The sequence below is a fragment of the Strix uralensis genome, chromosome 33, assembly GCF_047716275.1.
Source record: "Strix uralensis isolate ZFMK-TIS-50842 chromosome 33, bStrUra1, whole genome shotgun sequence".
Taxonomy (NCBI): Eukaryota; Metazoa; Chordata; class Aves; order Strigiformes; family Strigidae; genus Strix; species Strix uralensis.
In genome coordinates, this window is record NC_134004.1 from 3,207,999 (window position 1) to 3,220,020 (window position 12,022).

A 12,022-nucleotide genomic window follows, 5' to 3' on the forward strand; every position below is an offset into this window, starting at 1 on the left:
GCCTGCGCCCTGCCCGCTCCCTGCCCGCGGCCCTGGCCCCGCCACGGGGGGCCCGGACCCCCCCCGCCCTGTAAGGCCCTCCCCGCACGGCCCCTCCCGCGCCGGGGCTGGCTGGGAGCAGCGTCTGGGTGACCCTTGGCCCCCCCGGTTCGGGCGCAGCAGACGGCGCGGCCACCGCACGGGGACGGGGGCCGGGCAGTGACGCGTCCCCTGGCCCCGCCGTTGGCCCAGCGCTGGCCCAGGTGAGCCCCGGGGCGGGGGGGGCACGGGAGGGGGCCGGGGGGGCACAGGCCATGTGGCCACTGCACCCCACCAAGGCGATGAGGGGACCACAAGCCCCCCCTTGACGGACGGGGGTCAGCCCTGGTGAAGGTGGGAACACCCATGGCACCGTGGTGGGGATGTCGGTGGGGCGCCAGCTCCCGGAGTCCCGGGATTTTCGCAGCTGCGCCGTGTCGCCAAGTCCCACGTGGAGGAGGGGGGGGGCCGGGCCCTGCGGCCGCCGTTCCACCCGCGGGTCGGTGTTTCCGTCGCTGCGTGGGGCTGGTCCCCTGGGGTGGGAGCTGGGGGGTGACGCGGCAGCGCCGGGGGGTGCAGGCGGGTGGGGGTGCGAGCGCCCTGCTGGGGGGGGGGGGGGCCGCCGCCGTTATCTCCCCACCCAGTGAAACATTAACTCCAACACAAAAGCTGCCCCAGTTGCAAAACCTCCCCTCAAGGACAAGTGTCCCCCCAGCAGTGTCCCCACGCGCCCCCCCCCCCCCCATTGCCTACCTGGGGTCCGGCCCCACGGGGGGGCCCAGGGACAGCACCTGGGGCTGCCCCCCCCCCCCCCCCCCCCCCCCGCGGGTGTCCCTGAGCCCCGGTGTGGGGACACGTGGCCCCGGGCCGTGACCCTGACGCCGCCTGTTGCTTTCCAGCCGGACGGACGGACGGCGGGTGGGTGCGTACCCAGGGCTGGGGGGGGGGGGGGGGGGGCCAGGGACCCCCCCAGCTCCCACCACCCTCACGCCGGCGTCCCCCCCCTCTTCCCCCCAGCTCCGCCGGGGACCCCCCTGTGCCGCCCGCGCGATCCGGCCCCATGGGCCCCCGCGGGCTCCTCCTGGGCGTCCTGGGGCTGGTGGCTCTGGGGGCCGGGGGGGGGCCGGGGCCGCTGCCCGAGGACGCGGCGCAGGAGCACGGCTACTACCTGCAGCAGCTCTTCGGGCTCTACGGGGCCAACGGCACGTTGCCCTCGGAGGGGCTGGCGCGGCTGCTGGGCAGCCTGGGGCTGGGCCGCGTGCGCGTGGTGCGGATCCAGCACGAGGAGCTCGGCCACGGCCACGTCGCCCACCTCGACCTGCTCGAGGTGCAGGAGGAGAAGCACCGGCACCGCCACCCGCTCCGGGAGCACGGCGGGGACCCCCCCGCCCCCAGCGCCACCGCGCCCACCCCAACCCCCAGGTACCTGCTGCCCCCCCCACCCCCCCCCCGCTGCGGGGCGATGCGGGGGGCTCACGGTGCTCCCGCCCCCCCCGCCAGCCCCCGGCCCCCCCAGACACAAAGCTGGACGAAGCTGGCGCCCGCCGACCCCCCCGCTGCCGGGGTCACCCCTGGGAGCCGCGGTGGGGCCCCCCCGCCCCCCGGCCTGAGCCTGCTGGGGAGGGTCCTGGGCTTGGAGCACTCCAGCGCCGACCACCCCCACGACGATGTGAGCAGGGCTGGGGGGCGGGGGGGGGGTTCACACCATCCTGCCCCGCTGCCACGTGCTGGGAGCCCCGGCTGCTCCTTGTCCCCCAGCGGGACCCGGGACCCCCAGCCCCCCCCCCCCCCCAGCACCACTCACCGCCCCCCCCGCAGTGCCTCAACGTCACCCAGCTGCTGGTGAATTTTGGGCTGGCGTCCGTGTCCCAGCTGACGCCGGAGCAGTTCACCCTCCTCTGCCCGGCGCTGCTCTACCAGATCGACACCCGCGTCTGCATCCAGCACAGCGATGAGGTGACGCTGCCTCCCCCGGGGGGGGCCCTGTGGCCAGGTAACCCCAACCCAGGGCCCCCCCCAGCCCCAGGGTCCCTGCAGCCCCGTCCCCAGGCCCCCATCAGCGGGTCCCCTGGCGTCTGCTCCCTGTGTCCCCTGTCCCTACAGCCCCCCCCCCCCAGTGTCTGGTCCCATGGCCACTCTCCCATGGCCCCCGCTCCCCTGACCCTGTCCCTGCAGCCCCGTCCCTGTTCCCGCCGTCACTCGGGGTCCCCTGTCCTGCCATCGCCATCCCCGGGTGGTCCCCACGTCCCCATCCCCGCAGCACCGAGTGCCCCCCTCCCGCATGCCCCCTCCCCAGGTCCCGGGGTGCCCACCCCTGCATCCCCCAGGACCCCTCCGACCCTGCCTCCCCCCTCCCTGGGCCCTGCGCCCCCCCGGGCCCGGCCGTGCCCGTCTGACCCCCCCGCAGCGCTGGGCTGGGGGCTGTTGGCCGTCGCCTCCGTCAGCCTCCCCTCCGCGCTGGCCGTCGGCCTCGTCCCGCTGCTGAGCCGCAGCTTCTTCCGCTCGCTCTTGGCCTTCCTGGTGGCGCTGGCCGTGGGGACGCTCTGCGGGGACGCGCTGCTCCACCTCTGGCCCCACGTAGGTACCTGGAGGTGGCACCCGGGGGGGGTGACCGGGGCCTCGGGGTCCCCTGAGCCACCACGTCCCCCGTGTCCAGGCCCAGGGGAGGCACCAGGAGACGCCGGCGGAGCCGGGGGCCGCGGTGCTGCAGGGGCTGGCGGTGCTGGGGGGCATCTACCTGCTCTTCCTGGTGGAGCTGCTCCTGGGGGTGCTGCGGCGGAGCCGCGACGCCACGGTGAGAGCCGCGGGCGCCGGGGAGGGCACGGGGCTGCCACCAGCTCCAGCATCACGCCCAACGCCCCCCTCTTCCCCAGGGACGCTCCCCCGGGGAGACCCCTGACGTGGCCACGGGGGTCCTGGCACCGTTGAGAGGAGGTAAGACACGCCCCCCCCCCCCCCCATTGCCTCGCACCCCACAGCACCCCCGGCCCCACCTCACATCTCTGTCACCGCAGGTGCCGAGCTGCGACACCTGACAGCGCCGGAGCCAGAGCTGGAGCTTGGACACCCCCACGGACACCCCCACGGACACCCCCACGGACACTCCCACGGCCCCGCGCTGCCCCCCAGCCCGAGGGCCACTGACATTGTCTGGATGGTGGTGCTGGGGGACGGGATCCACAACCTGACGGACGGGCTGGCGATCGGTGAGGGGCGCAGAGAGGGGGAGAGGGAGGGCCAGGGGGTGCAGAGGGATGGGGGGTGCAGAGGGATGGGGGGTGCAGAGGGCCAGGGGGGTGCAGAGGGATGGGGGGTGCAGAGGGCCAGGGGGGTGCAGAGGGCCAGGGGGGTACAGAGGGATGGGGGTACAGAGGGATGGGGGGTGCAGAGGGATGGGGGGTGCAGAGGGCCAGGGGGGTGCAGAGGGATGGGGGTGCAGAGGGCTGGGGGGGTGCAGAGGGATGGGGGTGCAGAGGGATGGGGGGTGCAGAGGGATGGGGGTGCAGAGGGATGGGGGGTGCAGAGGGCCGGGGGGGTGCAGAGGGATGGGGGTGCAGAGGGATGGGGGGTGCAGAGGGATGGGGGTGCAGAGGGATGGGGGGTGCAGAGGGATGGGGGTGCAGAGGGATGGGGTTGCAGAGGGATGGGGGTGCAGAGGGCCGGGGGGGTGCAGAGGGATGGGGGTGCAGAGGGATGGGGGTACACGGCGCATGGGGGCACTCTTCCCTCTTCCCGCAGGTGCCGCCTTCTCCCACAGCCTCTCCAGCGGCCTCAGCACGGCGCTGGCCGTGCTCTGCCACGAGCTGCCCCACGAGCTGGGTAGGTGCCCCCCACCCCGCCCCGGGCCCCCCCCAGACACCCCCGCAGCCCCCCCCAAACACCCACCCACCCTCCCCTTGCCGCAGGCGACCTGGCGGTGCTGCTGCGGGCGGGGACAGCCCCCCGCACCATCCTGCTCCTCAACCTGCTCTCGGCTCTGCTCTCCTGCCTGGGCGCGGCGGCGGGGGCAGCCGTGGGGCAGAGCGCGACCCCCCTGACCCCCTGGATCCTCACCGCCACCGCCGGCATCTTCCTCTACGTGGCCCTGGCCGACATGGTAAGGGGGCGGCCGGGGTGTGGGGGGTTGGCCGTGGGGCTGGGGCTCACACCGGCCCCGCTGAGCCCCCCCCGCTCTGCCCCAGCTCCCCGAGGCGCTGCGGGGGGCCGAGGGCCCCGGCGAGGGCACCTGGGGCCGCTTCCTCCTGCAGAACGTGGGGTTCCTGCTGGGCGGCGGCATCATGGTGGGCATCGCCCTGGCCGAGGGACACGTCCGCACCTGGCTGCAGCCCTGAGCGGCCCCGGGGCTCGGCCCCGCTGCCGACCCCCGCGGGAGCTGCGGCCAGAGCCGGCGGCGGCCGAGCTGGAAGGGCGGTGGGAGCCCCCAACGTGCCCCCAGGCCTGGGGCTTTCTCCCCTCTGTGACCCCCAGCAGCCGCCGCCGTCCCCGGAGTCTCCGTGACTCAGCCCCACGCAGCCCCCCGCCGCCATCCATCCCTCTGGGGGGGGGGACGTGGGGCCCCCTCGCCGCCCCGTGTCCCCTCCCGGGGCACCCAGCGCTCCCTGGGGTGGGAGGGCAGAGGGGTGCTCGCCCACCCCGCTCCAGGTGAGGTCGGACGCGTTTCCCCTTCCCGCCCCCCCCCGGAGCAGCTTTTAGCGGAGAAAGGACGCCAGGACGTAGAAGCAATAGCATTTTAATAAACATAATTGATTCAAAGCCACAATATGAATAACAGGACTCGGTCGCAGCTTACATTGTATAAAATAGATCAAGTCTGAATGCTTTTTTCTTTTTTTTTTTTATGTTTTACCTTTTTATTTTTGTAATTTCTTTTTAGTTCCTTTCCCCCCCCCTCCCCGAAGGTGATGCAGGATTTCTGAAAATACATATATGGAACATCCGCGACAGAAGTAACCGCTCACCAGGCTCGGGGGGGGCAGGAGGAGGCTGCAGGACGGCGGAGGGGCGGGGGGGCGGGGGGCTCGCTGGGCTGATTTCCTTCTCCTACCTCTCGCCTCACATTCGCTCCCTGGACCCGCGCGGGGGGTGAAGGGCTTCGCCTTTCCCTCGCGCCCCACGAAGGGATTTTGCTCGCTCCCCTCTGCCCCCAGCAGGTGCTTCGCTGGTCGGGGCCGATTTCGGGGCTCTCTGGGGCGCCTCTCGCGGGAGAAGGGCGAGGAACCAGCAAGCTCGGGGCGGGGGGGACGTGGCTCAGTTCGCCCACCAAGGCACCCGGCGCCTCGAGGCCTCTGTGACGGCCCCGGGGGGATTTCACACCTTTTTTTTTTTTTTTTTTTTTCTATTTTTTTTAAATTGCACATCAGAACTCTGCCCTACTTGCGGCGGGTCTCCTCGGGCCAGGCGTGCAGGGGGTTGGCGAGGGGCTCACGTCCCCTCCCCAGAGCGGAGCCCCCCCACCCAGCCACACGCTTGTGCTTTGAACCAGTGGTTGAAGGAAGAAGCACCTACAGAGGGGAGGGCGACGCCTGAACCGCCGACATGGCACCGGGGTGGGGGGACGGGGCCGATGGCGCTCGCCCCTCGCGCTCTCCTCTCCCTCCCTGCCCCAGCCCGCCGGCGTCCGCGCCAGAACGACGGCCCTGACGGAGGCCCGGCCGCGCGCTGGTTTCTGCTCAGCAGGTCCCACATTTCACTGTGCTGGGGGGGGACGAAGCCGGGGAGTTAAAGTAAAAAAAAAAAACCTTCAGAGGCGGCGAAGCAGCTGCTACACGCGGAGGCGCGGGCAGAGGCCGAGCGCACGGGGCCGGCGTGCGAGGGGGTCGCTCGGGGCCGCTCCCCCCCCCTTGACCCCCCCGTGCTGGGCGAGGGCGCTCGCCCGGCGCAGGCAGGTGCAGGCAGAGCCTGGCCGCTCCTGCCCGCGCTCGCTATGCGCCGCCGTCCCGGTCCGGCGCGGAGGCTGCGGGTCCGAGAGGCGGGAAAGCGCGTCCCCAGGTCTGTGCCCCAGCGCGGCCGTTGCCAGAGGTAGGTGTGAACAGTGCAGAGACGACACAAATTAAAGCGGCTCTTCGTTACCACCCCACGAACCAGCCCAAAGAGACTCTCCCGTCCCGCACTGGCTCTGCCCACGGCACAGAAAGCTCCCGCCCAGGCGCAGGCGGCCGACCCGGCCCGGGGCATCGGGGTGCCCGGGACACCCCGACCCCGGGCTGGTCTCGCACCGGAGCATCCGTGAAGCGCAGGGGCTCGGGGAGCCGGGTCCCGGCAACGTCGCGCTCTGCTCCCGGCAAAGGTCTGAAACGGCCAAAAACCAGCGTCAGGGACTGGGGGGGCCCGGCCCTGGCAGTGCCCACGGCTCCAGGGTCCGGCCAGCCCCGGGGCAGCCGGGGGACGGTCACGCCGCAGGCGGGTCAATGTCCCTGCAGCTGCCGCAGCCCCACGGGGAGCGAGGGGGGGCTTCAGCCCCGCGGGGGACCTGGGGATGCCGAGAGCGGCTCTGCCGAGCGCCCACTCCCCGCGTTTGGCACATCTGCGGCCGGACTGGGAGACGCCTGGGCCGGGCAGAGGAGCCACCGCTGCCCGCTGGGACGGCCTCCGCGGAGCAGGAGGGCACCGAAATACGGCCCGAGAGGGATGTTAAGAAACGCCAAACCCAGCCCAGCCAGGACCCAGCTGCAGCGGGGAGGGGCCCAACCCGGTACCAACCTCGGTACCAACCTCGGTACCAACCTGCGCTTCCCTGACACGGGACAGGTGAGAAGTGAAGCAAATCTCTGTGAACTCCCTTCCGCGCGCACCAGGGAGGAAAAGGGAAGTGAAGAACCTACCAAAGGACTTCAAAAGGACTTTGAAAGGGCTCTTAGATGACTTGGAAATCTTTAAAGCTAAGAGAGCGCCTGCTGAGACCGACCACGTGTGCGCCCACGGACCCGCACGCCCCACATCCCCACTCCCGACCCCGGCGGGGAGCCAGGAGGTCCCTGACCGGCAGCACCGGATCCTCCCGGCAAACACACGCGGTTCCGTCCCAGCCAGCCCTGCCCGAACGCCGCCCGCAGCTCGCTGCTCCGAGCTCGCGCTAAATCCCAACGCGTGACAGAATCCAGCCCGACGCCTCCGGCCTTTAGCAAGATTTCCCGGACAGGGAAGCATCGCAAAGCCCGGCCGGGCCGTCCCCTCCGCCGCGCGGCCGGCAGCTCCCTGCCCGTCCCCTGCTCCGCCGCCGGGGACAGGAGCCTCGGCGGGGTTGGGACGCGCAGGAGAGGGAACACAGGCTGACGGGAAAAACCGGGGGCTGAGAGGAATTCAGATCTGTTGGAGGAGGAGGAGGAGGTGGAGGAACTGGCACGTAACTATTCCAGTGCAACTGTCGAGCCTGCGCTGCCGAACACGAGGGCTGGAGCAGGTCGCGTGAGGACGCGGCGCCCACCGGCTGCGGGGGCCACGGGCTGGGGGCCGGGCAGGGACACGACCTGGGCAAGGACCTGCTGGAGGGTGGAAATTCAGGCTCAATCCTCTTGCAAAAGCCGCTGGGCCGTAGGTTTTACTCTCAGCTTCCCTCTGCCCCCCCCCAGCTCTCGTCCCCGCAGCCAGACACCAGTAAGGGCAAAGGGATGTGACAAGGGATGTGTGACGGGGGACGCGAGAGCTCTTTGGGGCGCAGAAGCACAAGGGCCGTCTCCGAGCGCCGCTCCCCCCGCAGCTGCAGCCCCTGTCCCCCCCCGGCGGCCCCCAGCCCCCTCCAGCGCATGGAACGGGACGTCAAAGGAAGCAGCTGCTCTGGTCAACACCTTCAAGTAGGAAAAACGTTCTCATCAGTGCTCGGGACAGGCCCCGGGTTTGTTTAGGCCCTGCTGAGCTCCCTGCGCCGCAGCTCCCGGCGCGTCGGGATCCTCTCACCCACGGCCGACCCCCGTCATCTCTGGTTTTCCTTTTGGTCAACCCCCCCAGGTCTCTCACAGGCAGGAGGGAGCAGCGCTCCCCCCTCCGCGTCCCCCCTCCTCAACTGGCCACGTTTCACATAGTGCAAAATTCAGGAACGGAAAATGCTGCCGGCACCGAGGCACCCCAATGCCCCCCACCCGCCGGGGGCCCTTGGGGGCGCCGGGACCCCTCGTGCCTCCGGCCCCTCCTCCCCGTGGGAGCAGCCACCGCGTTTTATCTGACTGGGACCAACCCGACCGGCGCCTCCATCCACGTCCCGGGAAGGGCCCCCCCCTCCCGGCGCCGGGCAGCCGGCGGCAGAGCAGCGGCGGGGACCCGCGGCACCCCGGGTGCTCCCAGGACTGGCGGCGACCCCTGGAAACGAAGTGCAGAGCACCAAAGAAACGGCAGTTTTGGTCAAGCTGGGAGGAATTCCCTCCCTACGGCCTCAGGAAAAAAAAAAAAAGAAAAAGAAAGGACAGGGGGAAGGACGAGGCGCGCGAGCAGCAACCGCGGCGGCGTGAGACGCTCGGCCCCGGCTCTCCGAAACATCACACCCACGGCGACGCACCGCGGCTCCACCAGAGGTTTCCATGCATTTACTTTATTGTTTTCAAGTTGACGAACAATATCGATACGACTGGGTCGAGTAAGGCTATTTTCCTCTTTTTTTTTTTTTTTTTTTTTTTTTTTTCCCTCCTTCTCCCTGCACGGGGAGCTCAGACAACGCCCGGACACACGGACCCGCACGCGAACCGCTTGCACGCACACGCACGCCAGAACACCGAGACACAGAAGAGGAAGAGTCGTTGATACCTGACTGGTGATGAGGTCTGTCCTATCTTATTCAAAGAAATGTTTATGTGCATAATATACAGAGGTGCAGCATTTACACACAGGATATTGTAAAGACACAGAGCTTGCTACAGATGCCTTCGAGTCCTCAGAGACGCGTCCCCCTGCCCCACGCCGCCCCTCGGGGTCTGGCCCCGGCCCGGCCTCGCGCCGCCCCTCGGGGGGTTTTAGTTTGACTAAAGAGCCGTGACACGGAGCCGCCGCCGCCCCCGGAGAGCTGCCGGCAGGTCCCTCGCCTCGTGCGTACGTTACCCTCCGCCGCCCCGCGCCGAAGCTCCCGCCGACGCTTCGGCCGAGTCTCGGCTTTGTCGGGTTTTTTTTCTCCTTTCGAACGCACCCAGCACTGCTGAGCCCACAAAAATTCGGCCAGGAGAAGAGGTTTGAACAGCTCCTCGCGTCCTTGGAGAAAAACAAAGAAACAAAGAAAAGGAGGAAAAAAAGGAAAAAAAAAAAAAAACGAAACACAAACCCCCAAACCAAAGAACCCGCGTGTCCGTGCCAGTACCCGGAAGGGAAGGGGCTGGTTTTTCCTTTGGTTTCTGACTGAAGGCAAAGGTGAGCGTGGGCTGACAGTCTGCACGGGCCGACCCCGACCCCGGCGGGGGGGACCCCGAGGTCCCCCCCCTTCGTGGTCCCAGTGGCAGGGGGGGGACGCGGGGACCCGCGGGGCGGAGCCGGGAGGGAGCGGGGGCAGCTCCCGGGGCCTGTCCCCCCGCCCCACCCCACAACAGAATAAAATCAAAGAAAAAGGTTGTTTCTTGGGTCTTTGCGGTTTGTTCTCCGTTCCGGTTTCTCGCTCACGCCTCGCCCCGCGCTGGGGAACCACCACCACCCTCCGTGCGACACAAACCAACAGAAAAAATGCTTGTTCCTTTCGGGTTTTTTGGAGTTTTTGCTTTGTTTTTAGTGCTACTTTTCTATCTGCCAGATTCCAGCCCTGGGCCGCGGTCGAGGGGGCCGGGACGACTCCTCTGCATCTCGCTCTTGGGGCAGGGACGGGGCAGAGGGGGCGGGGGGGGGGAAACATCTTCCTACAGAAAAAAACAGTTTCAAATTGCCTGCAGCTCGGGAACAGCAACGACAAAGAAACACCAACCAGATTCTCCTCCTCGTTAGGTTATTTCTGACTTTCCTTGACGTGCCCTGGAGAAGCGAGCCCGGCCCGGGCGCGGGGCCGATACATTCAGTGTTTGTCAGCAGTTTCTATGGCTCAGGGGGCCGCGGGGCGCCGGCCCCGCTCTAGCAATGGCAGTGCAAATACACCTTTTGAGTTGAAATGTATTTGTGCTGTTTTTTTTTTTTTTTTTTTTTCCCTCTCTCGCAAAACACAACTTCCCTTTGTTCATTCATTCCCTAGAAACAAACTTTTTTTTTTTTTTTTTTAAATTAAAAATGAAAAAATAAACCCAAAGACACTCTTATCCCTTCCGCTCTTGCTGCTCTCTATCCCGTGGGATGCTAAAGGGAATCCAGACTCATGCTTTAACAAAAGTGCTTATTACTTGAAGCAAGTGCTTTGGACCAAGGGGGCGGAGAGAAACTTCCTTTTTTCGGAGGTTGGGGCAGCGGAGGGGGCGGGTGATCCGGTGCCTAAAACCGAGAGATTGAAGCAGCGTGGAGGGGGAAGCCGAAACAGTCGCTGCTTGGCGAGCGCTGCAGCGGGGGGAGGCCGGGCGCCGGCGGGGGGCGAAGCGGGAATGGTCCAACTTTGGCATAAAGGGGGGAAAGAAGATTTGGGGGAGCCCCCGGCCGCCGCCCCACGAGGGGCCGGGGCGGGAGCGGGCGGGGCAGCGGAAGTTTCCCTCCATCCCTCTTTACAATGCACTAGGGAAACCATCACAAATCTCGTTTAGCAAAATAATGCATTATTACCAAACACTTTGATTATTACTTAAATTGTCAAGCTGTGCTGTCAAATGTATACAATACAGCGTTAAAGGAGAACAAGACTGGTACCTGCAAGGAAACTGGCCGCACGTCCCCCTTCCCCCCCCACCCCGTGCTCCTCCCGTGTGCTCCCAGACCGTGGATGCGCTGCTGAAACCTCGTTTCCCTCCATCATTATTATTATCATTATTATTTTTAATAAGACACAAGGGGAGGGGAGAAAAAGATCCTGGCTAAGAGCGAAGCGCACACATGCAGACAGCGCGGTGCTGCGGAGGAGAGATGGAGAAGCCCTTACAGAGATCACATTGATTGTCTCGTCAGAGTTTAGTCGTCGTGTTGAGCAGAAGGAAACGCGTCGTAGCACGGAATCAAGGCCAAAAGAGATCAGTTTTCTTCTCTAAACAAAGAAACCAAAAACCACAATAATACTCCAAAAACTAAGGGGGGGTGAGGGAAAAGCAGCATTCTCCGTGTGCTCTGAGGAACGCTCTCGCCCTGGCTACAGGTCAAGTGAAATGGTGCCGGAGTCCCGGCCCCCGTCAGCGACGCTAAAGCCTCACGGCACCGAGGGGCACGGGGGGCACGAGGGGCACGGCCCGGCCCTGCCGCGGCCTCCCAGCCCCCCCCGTCCGACTCCGGGAGGACGGAGCCGCCGCGGCCCCGCGCCGAACCCACCCCCGTCCCTGGGAGCCGCTGCCCGAACCAGGCGGGAGCCAAGGCGGCGGCTCGGCCCCTCCGTGAGCTGAAAAAGTACTTTAGCCCTTGAAGACGACGGCTCAGGACTTTGGACCCATTTTCCTGCCCCGCAGGGAGGGTGAGGGCCGGCAGCAAGAAGAAGAGATAAAGTGATGCCTAAATTCCTCCCAGAAAGGGAAAGAGCTGCAAGAGGCAAGTGCGGACTCGACAGCAATGTAAACAAGTCTCTTTTTCCAGTTCTCCTCTGTAGAATACTGAAAAGGATCTTCAAAAAGGATCTTTTTATTCAAGTTTCGTGAGTTTATTCTGGTTCCGAACTGAGGTATTCGGTGCAGAAAGGTTAACACTTTCTTTCAAGCTAGAGAGTTGGGGGGAGCGGGGAGGGGGGGGACGCCATCGGCCGGGGACACGATCCTACGCCGGCACCAAAGGGGGGACGCGGCGGCCCGGCAAGGTGCTGCCGAGAGCGGGGCAGGGGGGGCGCGGCCCCAGGGGGGGAAGATCCCTCCGGAGCAGCCAGAGGAGCCCGCGGGAAGCGCCCGGGGGCCGGGGCTCGCCCAGGGCAAGTTTCTCGAGTGCTTCACTGCCCCAAGCGCGGGTCGGCAACGGGACGGGGAGACGAGCTCCGCCCGCGACGGGAGGTCCC

General features: G+C 67.0%; 1 protein-coding gene across 1 annotated transcript; it reads left to right on the forward strand.

Moving 5' to 3' along the window:
- The first annotated feature begins 4 nt into the window (after positions 1-4).
- Positions 5-4,831, forward strand: SLC39A5 (solute carrier family 39 member 5). Its single transcript, XM_074853779.1, has 10 exons — positions 5-242; positions 1,036-1,687; positions 1,837-2,011; positions 2,426-2,595; positions 2,675-2,812; positions 2,892-2,952; positions 3,033-3,224; positions 3,757-3,837; positions 3,924-4,114; positions 4,200-4,831. Exons 2-10 carry the CDS (start codon positions 1,079-1,081, stop codon positions 4,347-4,349), a joined length of 1,767 nt encoding a protein of 588 aa, XP_074709880.1. The 5' UTR covers positions 5-242; positions 1,036-1,078; the 3' UTR covers positions 4,350-4,831.
- Positions 4,832-12,022: the final 7,191 nt, after the last annotated feature.

Coding starts and splice junctions, on each gene's coding strand:
- SLC39A5 (XM_074853779.1), top strand. CDS start 1,079: ATGGGCCCCCGCGGGCTCCTCCTGGGCGTCCTGGGGCTGGTGGCTCTG. Junction 3,225..3,756: donor GACGGACGGGCTGGCGATCG/GTGAGGGGCGCA, acceptor CTCTTCCCGCAG/GTGCCGCCTTCTCCCACAGC. Junction 3,838..3,923: donor CGAGCTGCCCCACGAGCTGG/GTAGGTGCCCCC, acceptor CCCTTGCCGCAG/GCGACCTGGCGGTGCTGCTG.